Source organism: Coptis chinensis, chromosome 7 (assembly GCF_015680905.1).
Source record: "Coptis chinensis isolate HL-2020 chromosome 7, ASM1568090v1, whole genome shotgun sequence".
In the NCBI taxonomy this organism is placed as follows: domain Eukaryota; kingdom Viridiplantae; phylum Streptophyta; class Magnoliopsida; order Ranunculales; family Ranunculaceae; genus Coptis; species Coptis chinensis.
In genome coordinates, this window is record NC_141462.1 from 85,719,402 (window position 1) to 85,732,678 (window position 13,277).

General features: G+C 36.2%; 1 protein-coding gene across 1 annotated transcript; it reads right to left on the reverse strand.

Annotated features, from left to right (window-relative positions):
* Positions 1-691: 691 nt before the first annotated feature.
* On the reverse strand, positions 692-12,450 carry LOC147489557 (uncharacterized). The gene is given in 16 exon segments (XM_086574679.1): positions 692-1,145; positions 1,536-1,655; positions 1,750-1,788; positions 1,895-2,053; positions 2,157-2,341; positions 3,790-3,816; positions 3,818-3,868; positions 4,714-4,890; positions 6,787-6,864; positions 7,268-7,387; positions 7,480-7,653; positions 10,396-10,455; positions 10,537-10,815; positions 11,307-11,370; positions 11,461-11,675; positions 12,151-12,450. Coding segments are annotated over 16 exon segments (2,139 nt in total). The 3' UTR covers positions 692-1,054.
* Positions 12,451-13,277: the final 827 nt, after the last annotated feature.

The following is a 13,277-nucleotide window of genomic DNA, read 5'->3' on the forward strand; positions in this document are numbered from 1 at the left end:
CCAAAGGAGGTGCATGGTCTTCATCATTGGACTTGTGTCTAACTGGGAATTAACTCGAACAAAATGCAATCAAATGTGATGATAGTAATAATGTGGACAATCAAAATTCACCACCTATTTCACATGTAAAAATGGAAAATAGGCATATCGTTAGGGAGTTGGAAACAATCCGGCTCCATCTTCAATTCATCTCAAGTTGCAATAGCTCGGGCCTTCTATTTGTTCATTATCTTTGCGACAAGTCAAGCATAAAGACTACAACAAGTCTTATAACCAAAATTTACATAAACGTAATCAAATGGTCAATGCAAAAATGAGGCAACTTACATTGCAGACTCAAAGTTTCGGACCGAAACTCAAACTTTACTTGTATTCAAGGAACACCAGCCATACGAGAAGTGAGTCAAGTGACAGAAGGTGTAGTTTTATTATTGATTTAGCAAACAGTTACAATCAAAAAGTGACTTCCATAAAGGGACGCACGGTTAGCTCAAATCTAGGCTTCTGGAGAGGACCACATTTAATGTAACGTGTTCATGCACGCGCTTAAAAACCGGTTTCAACCTTTTAATAAGTCAACTGAAGAAAACATAGAAATTTTTTGTCCACTTAAGCACCTAAGCTTAAAGGCACTTTTATTATTACTCTATCAAAATTCAAAAGTATGGACGTATGATGTTTGCTTCTTCTCTTTTCTTTTGTTTCACCACAGGTTATTGGTTCTTAGTTACGCACCCCAAATGATAATTTTAGCTCTATAAATAATTATGAAATTACATTCCGTGATTCTTGATACAATATGAATGAAGAAAATAGGAATGTTAAAACATACTGCTTTTCTTGATACAAATAGGATTGCTAAAAGCTACACTTGAAGCAATAAGTGTAATTCAGCTAGTCCTTGGTGCATGCATAATACCACTGCCACATTGCGTTCGGTGACTACAATACAAGTTAAGACAGATGGGTCGATGCGTCGTGTGTCAATCATAATGTAAGTAGAAGACACCATTGTCTAAGCAACAACACCAATAACCATATTCGAACCATCTGTCTAAACATCTTCAGCAAATAAATGCATTTCCCCCCACAATTCCTTAACGCTCATTTGAAAAGATATGCTGGTTTTAGCGGTTTCCATCAATCTGATTAAGAATATATAAGTAGATATGAAAGAGAGATATTCATTTTACCTATAGTAATTAAGCTAACGTTTTTTTTTTAAAGAAAAACTCATATTTTCCACAAAGCTTTGCTTATATATAATCTATTGTCTACCAAACATTTGCTGTGCATATACTGAGAAAATTGATTGAAAGGTGAGATATCAAAATCATCAGATAGACTGCAGACTCTCAGCCGCTTAAAAGATGAAAGGAAAGTTGAAGAAATGGATTGGGCTATGAATTATGATACAAGTCAAGGTAAGTTTTTGCACCAATTACAAGATAATAAGTAACACAAGGGAGTCCTGAAATCAACTATAAAAGCATCATGATATATTCATTAGTGTCAAATAACTAACTGTAACTTACAAGATAGCGTTGATCTGGGGACAGAGATGTATCCGTAACAGTCCACCGCAAGCTTTTTGCAAGAATATCCTTCTGAACTTTCCAGTCCTTCTCCACATTGTAAATCTTAGTATGACTTCCCTATATATATATATATAAAAGGGAGTGAGAATACATAGTCGATATTAAGTTGAATACAAAATGAATAACAGCAAGAATGAATTAAATTCAGTACCTGTGAACCAGCAACAAGAAGTGAACCATCAGCAGAGAACTGAGAAACATAAGCTCGAAAGTATTAAACCTATCAATCTCCCAAGCTGTCTGACTTTTCTGACACAGACATATAAATGAAATAAAATGTATGGCAAAAGGTCTACCTATACGCCGGAGAGAAGTAACAACGTATGAGAGTACGCAAGACAGAGTGGCCTCTGTATGTGGATAAAGACTGATCACAAGGATGCTTCATATTTCTTGCCCTAGGTGGGTACTCCATCCATCTGTAATCCCATTCATAGTTTCTAAATTGCATACCACTGTCAATAGAGCAAAAGTATGTTAGCAAAGAAGATAAGATCAGCAAGCAAAGTATTATTTTTATCTTTTTATAATAAGTTTACTACTAGAAGATGCACATACCTACTACTACTACTACTAGCATTAGATGGCATTTTCCTGATGTCCCAAAGTTTGATGGTCTGATCTTTTCCATTTGATATAAAATAACGACCATCTCCACGACTATCAATAAATGTAATGCCTTCTAAATGCCCCATCAAGACCCCTGCTGGCTTTCCTTTTCCTATACAACGCCTGTCCCACACCTGAAAGTGACAGTAAGATTCTCAGTCCCTTAAGGAAATAAGGATCTAATGAACTTAACTTGCTTGGGAAAAACCACTTCACATAAATCAGTCATCTACACTGACCAGTGACATAAATCAATCAATTAGCATATACACGGTAACATAATATGGATCAAACACCTTCTACTTTTCTTATCAGTATAAAATGAGGCTCCAGTATTGATATGGCTCCTACAACATCCCATAAGGTGTTCATGTCTATGAGATGGTATGAACGATTGACAATATATATATATATATATATATATATATATATATATATATATATATATATATATATATATATATATATATATATATATATTACTAAGTAAGTTCCTTCTATTAATTGCAATAAAGTATGTCGCTCCTAGGAGGGAACCTATCCAAATGGTGATCTAAAATACAGTCCCCTAGCCATGTGTATGAACAAAGACAACACTGAAAATATGAGAAACTATGTCTCAGTTCACCAATAATAACAACCTTATTACATCCCTATGTAACATGAACTCACCATATTTCAAAACAATCCATGTCGGATATGTATCCACGTGTCCGTGTCTGCCACATATTGTATGTGATATACCTCAATTGTTTGACATTTTAGCCATGTCGGACACGGACACACCTATCTGTGTCAATGTAATTTAGTTATATACAGGTCAATCCTCATAAGGACCAACTTTTACCCTTCCCCATTTCTATGTTCTTGTTTATTAGACATAACCATGCCTTTCGTTATCCAGGAATATTCTGCTCTAGTCAGTATATGTACAATTAATCCCTAATGAAGTAACAGTGTTCAATAAAAGCAGCGGAGTGACATGTTTCATACACTGTATGTGCTACTTATGTAGGGACCTTGCTCTCTGATCCAATGGCTTCATCCACAGCAAGGACTACTTGTGCAGGGACCTTGCTGTTTGATCCAATGTTTACTGTATATTCATCCAGCTCATTTAAATTTTTCAATGTGAGGAATAATATATGCTGCATCTATTCCTCAGTTTACTTTAGAATGGCTAGCTACAATCTTGTCAATATGTGATTTGTATCTAAGAGTACACAAAGAGTGTGTCCGAAATCTTCACATGTAAGGTTGTCATCATCATTTACTTTCGGTGTCGTGTCTGTGTGTAGAAGAGTGTTAAATTGTGGTCAAAGCTCTATTTGAGACAGACAATTAGATAACTTGCAAACAGCTGTTTACAATAAAAATAAATCGAAGGCAAACACTATTTTTGTCGCAAAGAATGCAAATGATCGTAACAGTAGAAACACTCTTCTACAGATTATCTTTGCTTGAAAGTTAATGTGTAAACAAGACGGTAATAGGCTTTTTCACAGCTAGCACACCACATGGAGAGAACTGTAGAGTACTTCCTACTCTATAGCTTTAAACATGATGAGGTATTGTACATTACCTTGCAAAGATTATCATCACTTCCAGAATAAAATGAGATGGCCAGTTTCATCAGCAAAGCACACTGTATTAACGTCAGACTGCAAAGAAAACAAAATTAATATTCAGCTACTTCTGCACAGCTATTTCAAAGATATCACTGATATGCACTTCATCTTTAAGAATGGAAAAACTCTTACAGAACACCAATCCACCATACTTTCAAGCACCATTGATTAAACAAAAGTAGTTGAGATCGAACCACCGAAAACAGGATCACGTTATATACAAAAAACCAGAATAACTTAATTTGTTGAGCATAGTTACAACTGACAAAAAATCCACCTAAGACAACCCCACAGTGAGATCATGTAAGGCAATGTAACACGAAATGGGCCATTGCAGTTTCTACAGTCTGCATGGCATCAGGACATCAGGTTTTATAAATCCTAAGTTTTCGGTTTTCTTTTTTTTATTTACTTCTACAAGGGTAGGTTCGTATTCGGACAGTATTTTCTTACCAGGCATATGGTATACAAAACTTGGGTAGGTCATGAAAATTTACATTTTTTGCAAAAAAAAAAAATAATAAGGTATATGCACCAATTGTCCAGGTAAGACAAGAATTTCGTCCTGGAATTAAATTTGCAAGGCAGCCAATGAAATATGAAAAGAACCATCACACAAGCAGATTGGAGGGTTCCACAAGTCAAGTGGACAACTTGGTATATGGAATCAAGAACAATATCACTGCAGTATAGTTGATTAATATAATCACCAACTAGAACCAACTTCACCCCTTTGATTTATCAAAGGATGCATGTCCATGACTTCTCTTCTTTCGATTTTAAATCCTTCAAACCCCACCAGGCCTCACCTCACTGATGTCATAATTAACAGCAAAATTGAATTTAAAAATAATTTAATTAAAAATTAGATTGGGTACCGAGTGGGCCGCAATTCGCAGTGTAAGCTTATTCGAAACAAGATCATAAACATATATTGAATCGTCACTACTTCCAGCTACAAGCTCTCGCCCATCAGTTGAAAATTTCACAGAGAATATCCCAAAAGAGTATTCCCCGTCTCCATCAGCAGAGAAGTCCAAACCATCGTGAATTTCCTGCATGTGGGAGGTCCAATGTTAAACACTACTTGTGTTTGGCAAAGAGAAACACTTCAGAATCTGCTCAAAGGGCTCAAAGAAACAAATATGGATGCTCTGCGTGATGCACTTGAAAACAAACAACTTGGGTATCTGTGCGAGATAAATTTCAACATTTTTTATTTAAAGTAATCAGTATGCAGATGTAGTATTTGTATATTTTTATCATTATGTGAAGGTGATACTTGCTCTAATTCTAGCTCATGAATTTTTTTTTGTAAAGTTTGCAGGACGTTATCAAGTAGTTGACACCTGTTAGCAGTGTTATTGTAGAAATCAGCTAAACAACTAATACTAACGTTATGGTCATGTACATTCATTTAGATACCTAAAAATTCAACAGTGTCTGTGTGCTGCGCAGTGACAGAAATGGGAAAGGTTGGTCTGCACTTAGGGGTGTTAAATAGTGTCACTTGTCAAAGATAACAATCCCAGGCTCAACACCCTATCCTGTTTGGACATAGAAGTCCTCAATATTTTAAGACTGAATCAGGTTACAAAAGCCACACAACAGTACGAACAACACCCAACACTTTCAACATGATTCCATCACAGATGGGATGCATGTGAAATCAAATTTGTACTTCTATTCGGACTGGAAAAGCAAAATCAAGTTGATAGCTTCTATAAGAGCAGTTAACTTGACCTACTTGCATCCACGTTTCTCTCCAGCACTTGCCCCGATTTGCAAGTCAAATCGCAGTCATCTCTCTTGCAACTCATCTTACCGAGAACCCTTATCCAGAATATACTTATTCACTTTTCTGAACTGTTGGAGAGTTTAATTGAACCGTGTATGTGCTGGCATGATATTTTGGTCAAAGTAAAGCCTAAACCAAATCAAATTAGTAGTTGACTTTTTGGGTACCATATTTGATACATTATACCTATGTTACATGGACACGCCATATTTTGGAAAAACAATCTGTGTCGGATACATATCCTAGTGTCTGTGGCGTACACATACATATTGTATGTGATTTATCTCATTTTTTTTATATTTTACCATGTCAGACACTTCGCATCCGTATCGGATACGGACACACCTATCCGTGTTAACTTATCATTATACGTGATAGATAGGTTGTATAAGATTTACTCAGCAAAATGGAACCTTTGAGCCCTACTCTCACATTGACACTTTGAATCTCCTCTTTTCATCGTTTCTTTTCTTTTCATCCTATGTGTCTGTGGCGTACACATACATATTGTATGTGATTTATCTCATTTTTTTTATATTTTACCATGTCAGACACTTCGCATCCGTATCGGATACGGACACACCTATCCGTGTCAATGTAACTTATCATTATCGTGATAGATAGGTTGTATAAGATTTACTCAGCAAAATGGAACCTTTGAGCCCTACTCTCACATTGACACTTTGAATCTCCTCTTTTCATCGTTTCTTTTCTTTTCATCCTATGCATCAACGATGAGATTCACTTCACTCACAAGACTCCAAATGCATGATTTGGGTGTGACACATGTACACAGCTACATGTCTGTGTCTATATGGGTATGTCTATGTTTGTGTGCGTAGAGAGAGAGATTATAAAAAGAAACAAATACGATTAACTTTAGATGTGCTCAGGAGACGGTTCTGTTTTTGAGAAGTTCGGTCTTCTATGGATCCAAAGCAATGCCAGTATATCAATTAGGGAAATAATGTTAATTATAATGGAAATTTTGACAGCAGTGAAGAAAGGGTAAGAAATTACTAATTGGAGTTCCATGTGCAAATTTCGATGTTACTTCATAGTTGGTCCATTATATTCTTTCTACATCCAAAATGCAAGAATTAATTAATGAAAGTATTGCTCATCATAGATAATGAAGCAACAAAGTACATACAGTAACGTTGGCATGTGACTCTTTAGTGGCAGATCCAATATCAACAATATGGACAAACGGGGACATACTGGCATAAACCTGCAAATTAAACAACAAAGAGCGAATATTGTATATGCACAAGTCAGCAAAAGGATCAGCTTAACGTGGAAAAATAGTAATCATACAAAATCTAAAACTTAAGTTATTGGCAACCTAAAGCCTCGAAACAAGTAACATGTGGAGCTGATCAGATAGACCATCAGAATGGTAAAATGGTAAAATTGATTGAAAGGTGAGATATCAAAATCATCAGATAGACCGCAGACTCTCAGCCGCTTAAAAGATGAAAGGAAAGTTGAAGAAACGGATTGGGCTATGAATTATGATACAGGTAAGTTTTTGCACCAATTACAAGATAATAAGTAACACAAGGGAGTCCTGAAATCAACTATAAAAGAATCATGATATATTCATTAGTGTGAAATAACTAACTGTAACTTACAAGATAGCGTTGATCTGGGGACAGAGATGTATCCGTAACAGTCCACCGCAAGCTTTTTGCAAGAATATCCTTCTGAACTTTCCAGTCCTTCTCCACATTGTAAATCTTAATATGACTTCCCTATATATATATAAAAGGGAGTGAGAATACATACTTTGATATTAAGTTGAATACAAAATGAATAACAGCAAGAATGAATTTAAATTGAGTACCGTGAACCCGGCAACAAGAAGTGAGCCATCAGAGAACTGAGAAACATAAGCTCGAGTATTAAACCTATCAATCTCCCAAGGACCATAAACAGGCAAATACCTACTAACAACATGGCGACAATCCGAAAAAGAAAACCTCCTTTCCGAATAATTAAACTCTCGTCCGCCAACATTCTAACAAATTCGAAACAGATGGTGAAACCCTCTCGCCGGGTAAAACCCGTTTCAATATTTTACACATGAAATATTAGGGTGACACCATTTCGATATATCATAATATGTCGGAGATATCAAGCCACTACAGTCGGTATTTCCTCACCTTAACTAATAGAAAATTGGAGAACCGATTGAGGAGCTTACCAAATTGATCTTTCACTTTTGAGCTACCCACAATTAAATTGCGAATGGCGGAACTCATCACAAAGACTTGAAAAGCGAGGGAAGGGAAAGGTTTACCTCACATGCCCGACCCTAAGCGAAAGTGAAATAAGGGTGTTGAGAAGGAGGAGAAGATTCCACTTGGCACTAGTTGGGCAATAAAAATCTTCCGGTGCAGATTGGAGTTTGGGGAGTTAGTGTGTGGGAAGAAGACGGGTAACAGAGAGAGAACTTCGTGCCCTTATTTTATTTGAGGGATCGTGGATTTCTATACTTATTGGGATGATGGGCACTTTAAAGCCCGTGAGCTCTAGAAAACATTTGCGTGTGTCGCTTTTTGTTCAAATTCAAAATCCGGTAAAAAAGTTGACGTGTAGTTTTATCTTTAAGTGACACATTAAATTTCTCTGCTTTCGTGGGCATATGACCAAAGTGACACATTAAATATCTCTAAATGTGCCGCTTCTAACCAAAGTGACACATAAACCTGATTTCAATTGTGTCACTTTTTTAACAAGTGTCACAACTAGCTAAATGTTCTAAACAAGTGACACATAAGATTTTGGTGTGTCACTTTTTTTCAATAAGTGACACGAGGCTTAAAACAAAAGTGACACAAAAAGCCCTTCTTTTAGTAGTGAATAATATAAAACTATAATAACAAAATAATAATAATAAATGACAAATATATATATTTATAATAGTTTTTATAGTCGTATAATGAATTATTCAAAGCAAATAAAATTTTAATTAATATTAATTTTCGGATTGGATATTTATCCAATATCCGATTCGGATATCCGAAATCAGATTCGAATAAATTTTTTAATATTCGTCGGATTCGGATTTGGATTCGGATATCGATATAAATTTTCGAATTCGGATTCGGATATAGACATATTCGAATCCGAACCTATCCCTTTGCACCCTTAATTTTACATACACTCAACTCAAACATTCTTATCAAACAACTCAGCCATTTCATACACAACACTCTCAATGTCACAATCAAAGCAAGACAGGGGTCAAAGTTGGACAAATGAAGAAAATATTACTCTTACTAGAGCGTGGATTGAGATTGGAGAAGATCTTATAGTAGGAAATGATCAATCGAGAGAAGTTTATTAGGAACAAATTATAGTTAGGATGAATAAAATTCAAGGTTTTAACCACAACCGTAAGTGGAAGAAAGTCTCACAACATTGGTCGATTATTTTACCGTTCTTGAACAAATATCATACTATACTAAAAAAGCTTGAAGAACAACCTCCAAGCAGGTGGGGACGTGAAGATATTGTAAGATTTGTTTATACTTCGTTTTCTTTTATGTTTTTATTATATAATACTTGATATTGATTTTTTTTTTTTTTTTTTTTTTATAAACGTAGCTTATAGACGCGGCAACAACTTATGCGGCTACTACAGGGAAACCATGGATATAGCAAGATTGTTATAATCTAGTGAAACATACGCTAAAGTGGCAAAGAGCTCAGTTACGCAACGAAACGTCAAAGTGGCAAATAACTCAGTTACGCAACGAAACGCTTGCTCCAAGACCGAAAAAGAAAGCAAGATCCGAAGATCTTGAAGGCTTCGATTCTTCACCATCAACCCCTTCAACGCCTCACTCTAACCCTTCACCTTCACTGTACTCGGGCAAAGAAATTAAGAAGAACAAGAAAATTGTTTATACTATCGAGGGTAATGTTGCATCCACTGCTAAAAATATGGATGAATTTCTTCAGGCTTTTAAAGAAAGCCGAAGACATAGAGAAGAGATTCTAGATGAGCAATTTCAAACTATGATAAAATTGAAGCAAGAGAAGACAAAAAAAGTTATTTTTTAAGCAAGAAAAACTCTGTGTTAGAGAGGAGGAAAATGCAACTAGATTGTTGGTAATGTCACTCGACAAACTCAATCCTCATGCGCGAAGGGTTTTAGAGCTAAAACAAGAAGCAATGGTAACTAAATATAAAAAAGGGCTAGATCAAGTAGTACAAATGAAGTTTCCGAGGACGAAGGAGCCAATGATAACGAAAATGATGACTGGCTTGATAACTAGAGTAACTCTGTTAGTATGTAATAAGGGTGATATGTAATAGTTGTCTGTTATTTATTTATTTTTATTTTATGTTTTTGCAATCATGTATTAGTTAATTATGTATTAGTTGTCATTCTATTAATAAAAATTGCAATTCATTTGCTAAATCAAATTGATCAAAGGAAATAAATTAGAACTTATCAAAATGATCAAATGAACAATTCTAAATCACACAACATAATAATAATCGTCATACAACAAACTTAATATTATAAATCATCAAGTCCTCACTTCCTAAATATGTCTCCTCTGTCGTGAACTCCTCCTCGATTGTCCTGTGCAGAACTCTCCGTATGTCCATGTGATGAACTCTCATGATGTACAGTAGTGCGATCAAGCTGAGCCTGTAACTTATCAACCTGGCGTTACAAGTCGTCATAATCCACATAAGCCTGGGAAAGAAGTCTCTCTCTCTCTCAACACTGTAGGCGTATACCGAGGAGCGCATGCCATTATTTACATGAATGCTTGTCTCATATCTCATGCGTAGCTCATCCTGAAATAATTATTCATTAATAATTTATGACATTTTCATAATGAACCAAAATAATAAACCAAAACCAAAAAAAATAATTACCATAGGTATATGTCCAAGGTCAGGCTCTAATTGTACGGCGCGAGTGTCATCAATAGAAGAAATGGGATGGTAAATTGTCTGGTCACTCAAACTGAAAACCCAAGGCCACTCTAACTGAAGGGGATCTGGCGCTGGAACAAATGTGTGTACAGGAGGTCCCTGCTGAAACATCGGCTGTGACGGCTGGCCAATATGATATTCACGTCTGACACCCATTATGTTAGCCTTATGAATGTTGCATGTATGACCCACAGCTAGGAGCAAATGACCAATAGATATCTTAAACCAATAACGATAATATTGCTCATAAGTTTGTAATGTAACTAGGTCAAAAGCTACTAGCTAACTCCAATCCACGTTTCTTTCGATGACTTGATATAAGGTCATGTCTTTAGCCTCTGATACATGGGTAGGCAGATCAGGGGGGATATTAAAGCATGGTGTGCACTGTATATAACATCTATCCTCTAAATACCACTCCATATCATCACTCCCGCAAGTGAATACCATCCTCCAATGAGAAATGAACAATGCGTATCTACAGTCATTCGCGTCGATGTGCACAGATGTTCGCCAAGGCCAACCTCCAAACAATAGAAGCATATACGTGTGATAAGCTCGATATGGGTTCATACATAAGTTATGTTATGACTGATCTTACTGGTTAGATGAGCTCGACGAGGTCTGTGCCAAGCCTTGGGCCTAGGCCTCTCATCGATGTACTCTGTGAGGATAGGATTTGTAGCACGGAAATACTCATAAAACCATACCTCTAAGAGAATGACAAACCCTCCCAGCTGGGGACTAGTGACAACACCAGTCTGCCGAGAAGCCCTATCTAAACAACGCAGCAAATTACAGTATATGGCTCCACCAAAATCAATACCGCCCAACTCATGCAAGTGCTCAAAGTTGGCTAGATACCCCAAGTTAATTGTGGAATGGCCAGAAGGAAGAAACAAGGCGCTCATCAAATACATATAGAAAGCTCTTACATACTCATCAGCATGTGCTTGACCATCATCAAAATCAAGTGACAAATAGTTTATTAAAAATTGCAACCCATCATCATTAGTCAATGGTGTAATGTATGCAGCTTTGATATCAGAAATCTTAACACCATCACTGTCATATGACTCCTCGGTCAAATAAGAGAAGAAAGTACAGTCATCATTTGGGCACAACTCTGAAATTTAGTGCTACATCTCAACGGATGACCTAATCCTATACTCAAACCAGATATCATACAAAAATCTAGTGGAGTGAAACCCAACTCTCCCTAAGGAAAGTGAAAAGTATATGTACTATCCCACCATCTCTCAACTAAACCATTGATAACTCCCTGAATGTCAGTCTTATTGTAAGGTATATCAACTAGATGGCTGAAGGGAGTCACTAAAATTGCATCTCGATCTAACATGGTCAAGTGCACCGACTTTTTTAATATCATCCCACTACGTTTTAAGCGCACGTGGAGTGCACCGAACCCGATACATAATACATCTCTGATGTACGCAAAATGAAACTAAAATTAAAAAAAATACAAATAAAAATATACGTATTTAACTACTAAAGTTAAACACTACTGCTAATATATAAAATTAAAATACATACTTGTTGTTCAAGAACAACTCTTGACACATGCTTATCATGCCACCTCCTAAACACCAGTATAAGATGGCTGAAATTCATAGGCTCAGCAGAAAATTCAAAATCGACTTGCTGATACTGAAGCAACAATGGATCGTCTAACTCAGCTCCATAGTTTTCAGCTCCAGAAGTTCTTGGTTCATCATCTAGATTACCCATGGGATTGCTCCAAACCAATGTACTATTACCACTATTTTGATCTTTCTCACCGTCACCACTCCATCTTGTTTGGTTATTATAGACATATTCGTCGTCGGAATCCATTTTTTTGTTAGAACTAGAGACACTATGTTGAAAACAAATGTGTGAAATGACAACAGTCTGACTGTCGCGCAACATTTAAACAATCATAACACACGACATTGGTAATATTGTGTGACAGTACCAATAGTGTGTGACATTACCAATGGCGCGCGTGGTAGACCCTACAATCAAATTTGTGGTCGATATTTGCGACCACCTAGAGTTGGTCAAAATTTGTGTCCAATTTTTTCAAATTCTGCCTTCAAATTTGGAACTGATACTACCACTACCTAGAGATACTCTAAGTGCGTTTCACTTTTCACTCCAAAAAACTAAACTAAAGCTACTACATGTGCATGACCCATAATACCATAATTATCATATAACAAATGATTCAGGTGGGTGAAGGAGAGGGCATAATAGGAATAGGAGCAGAAAACATACCAAACTAGTCATGACTCGTGCCTACGGCACTCTGCTTTTACAAAAGTGCATACAACATTTTTGCACTATACAGTATCATGCTAAATAACTAAACATCTCAATATATATATATATATATATCTCCTCATGATCTCCTTGCAATTGATACTTTCACGATTTTACCAAATGAAGTTCTTTAAGGTGAGTTGAAATACAGTGCAAGAGAATTCATCACCCGTTCCAATAATATTGGATAATATTGCACCTAGGGCAACTCCGTATCAAAGCAATTATATTGGAAATAACTCATTCTAAAGCCTTCACCCGTAGTAAAAATAGTTCAAGAAGAATTACTAAATTTCCTTGGATAGAATGGTCGGGGGAGTTTCAAACCAAGACATTGTTTCATATATTATTAGATTGTT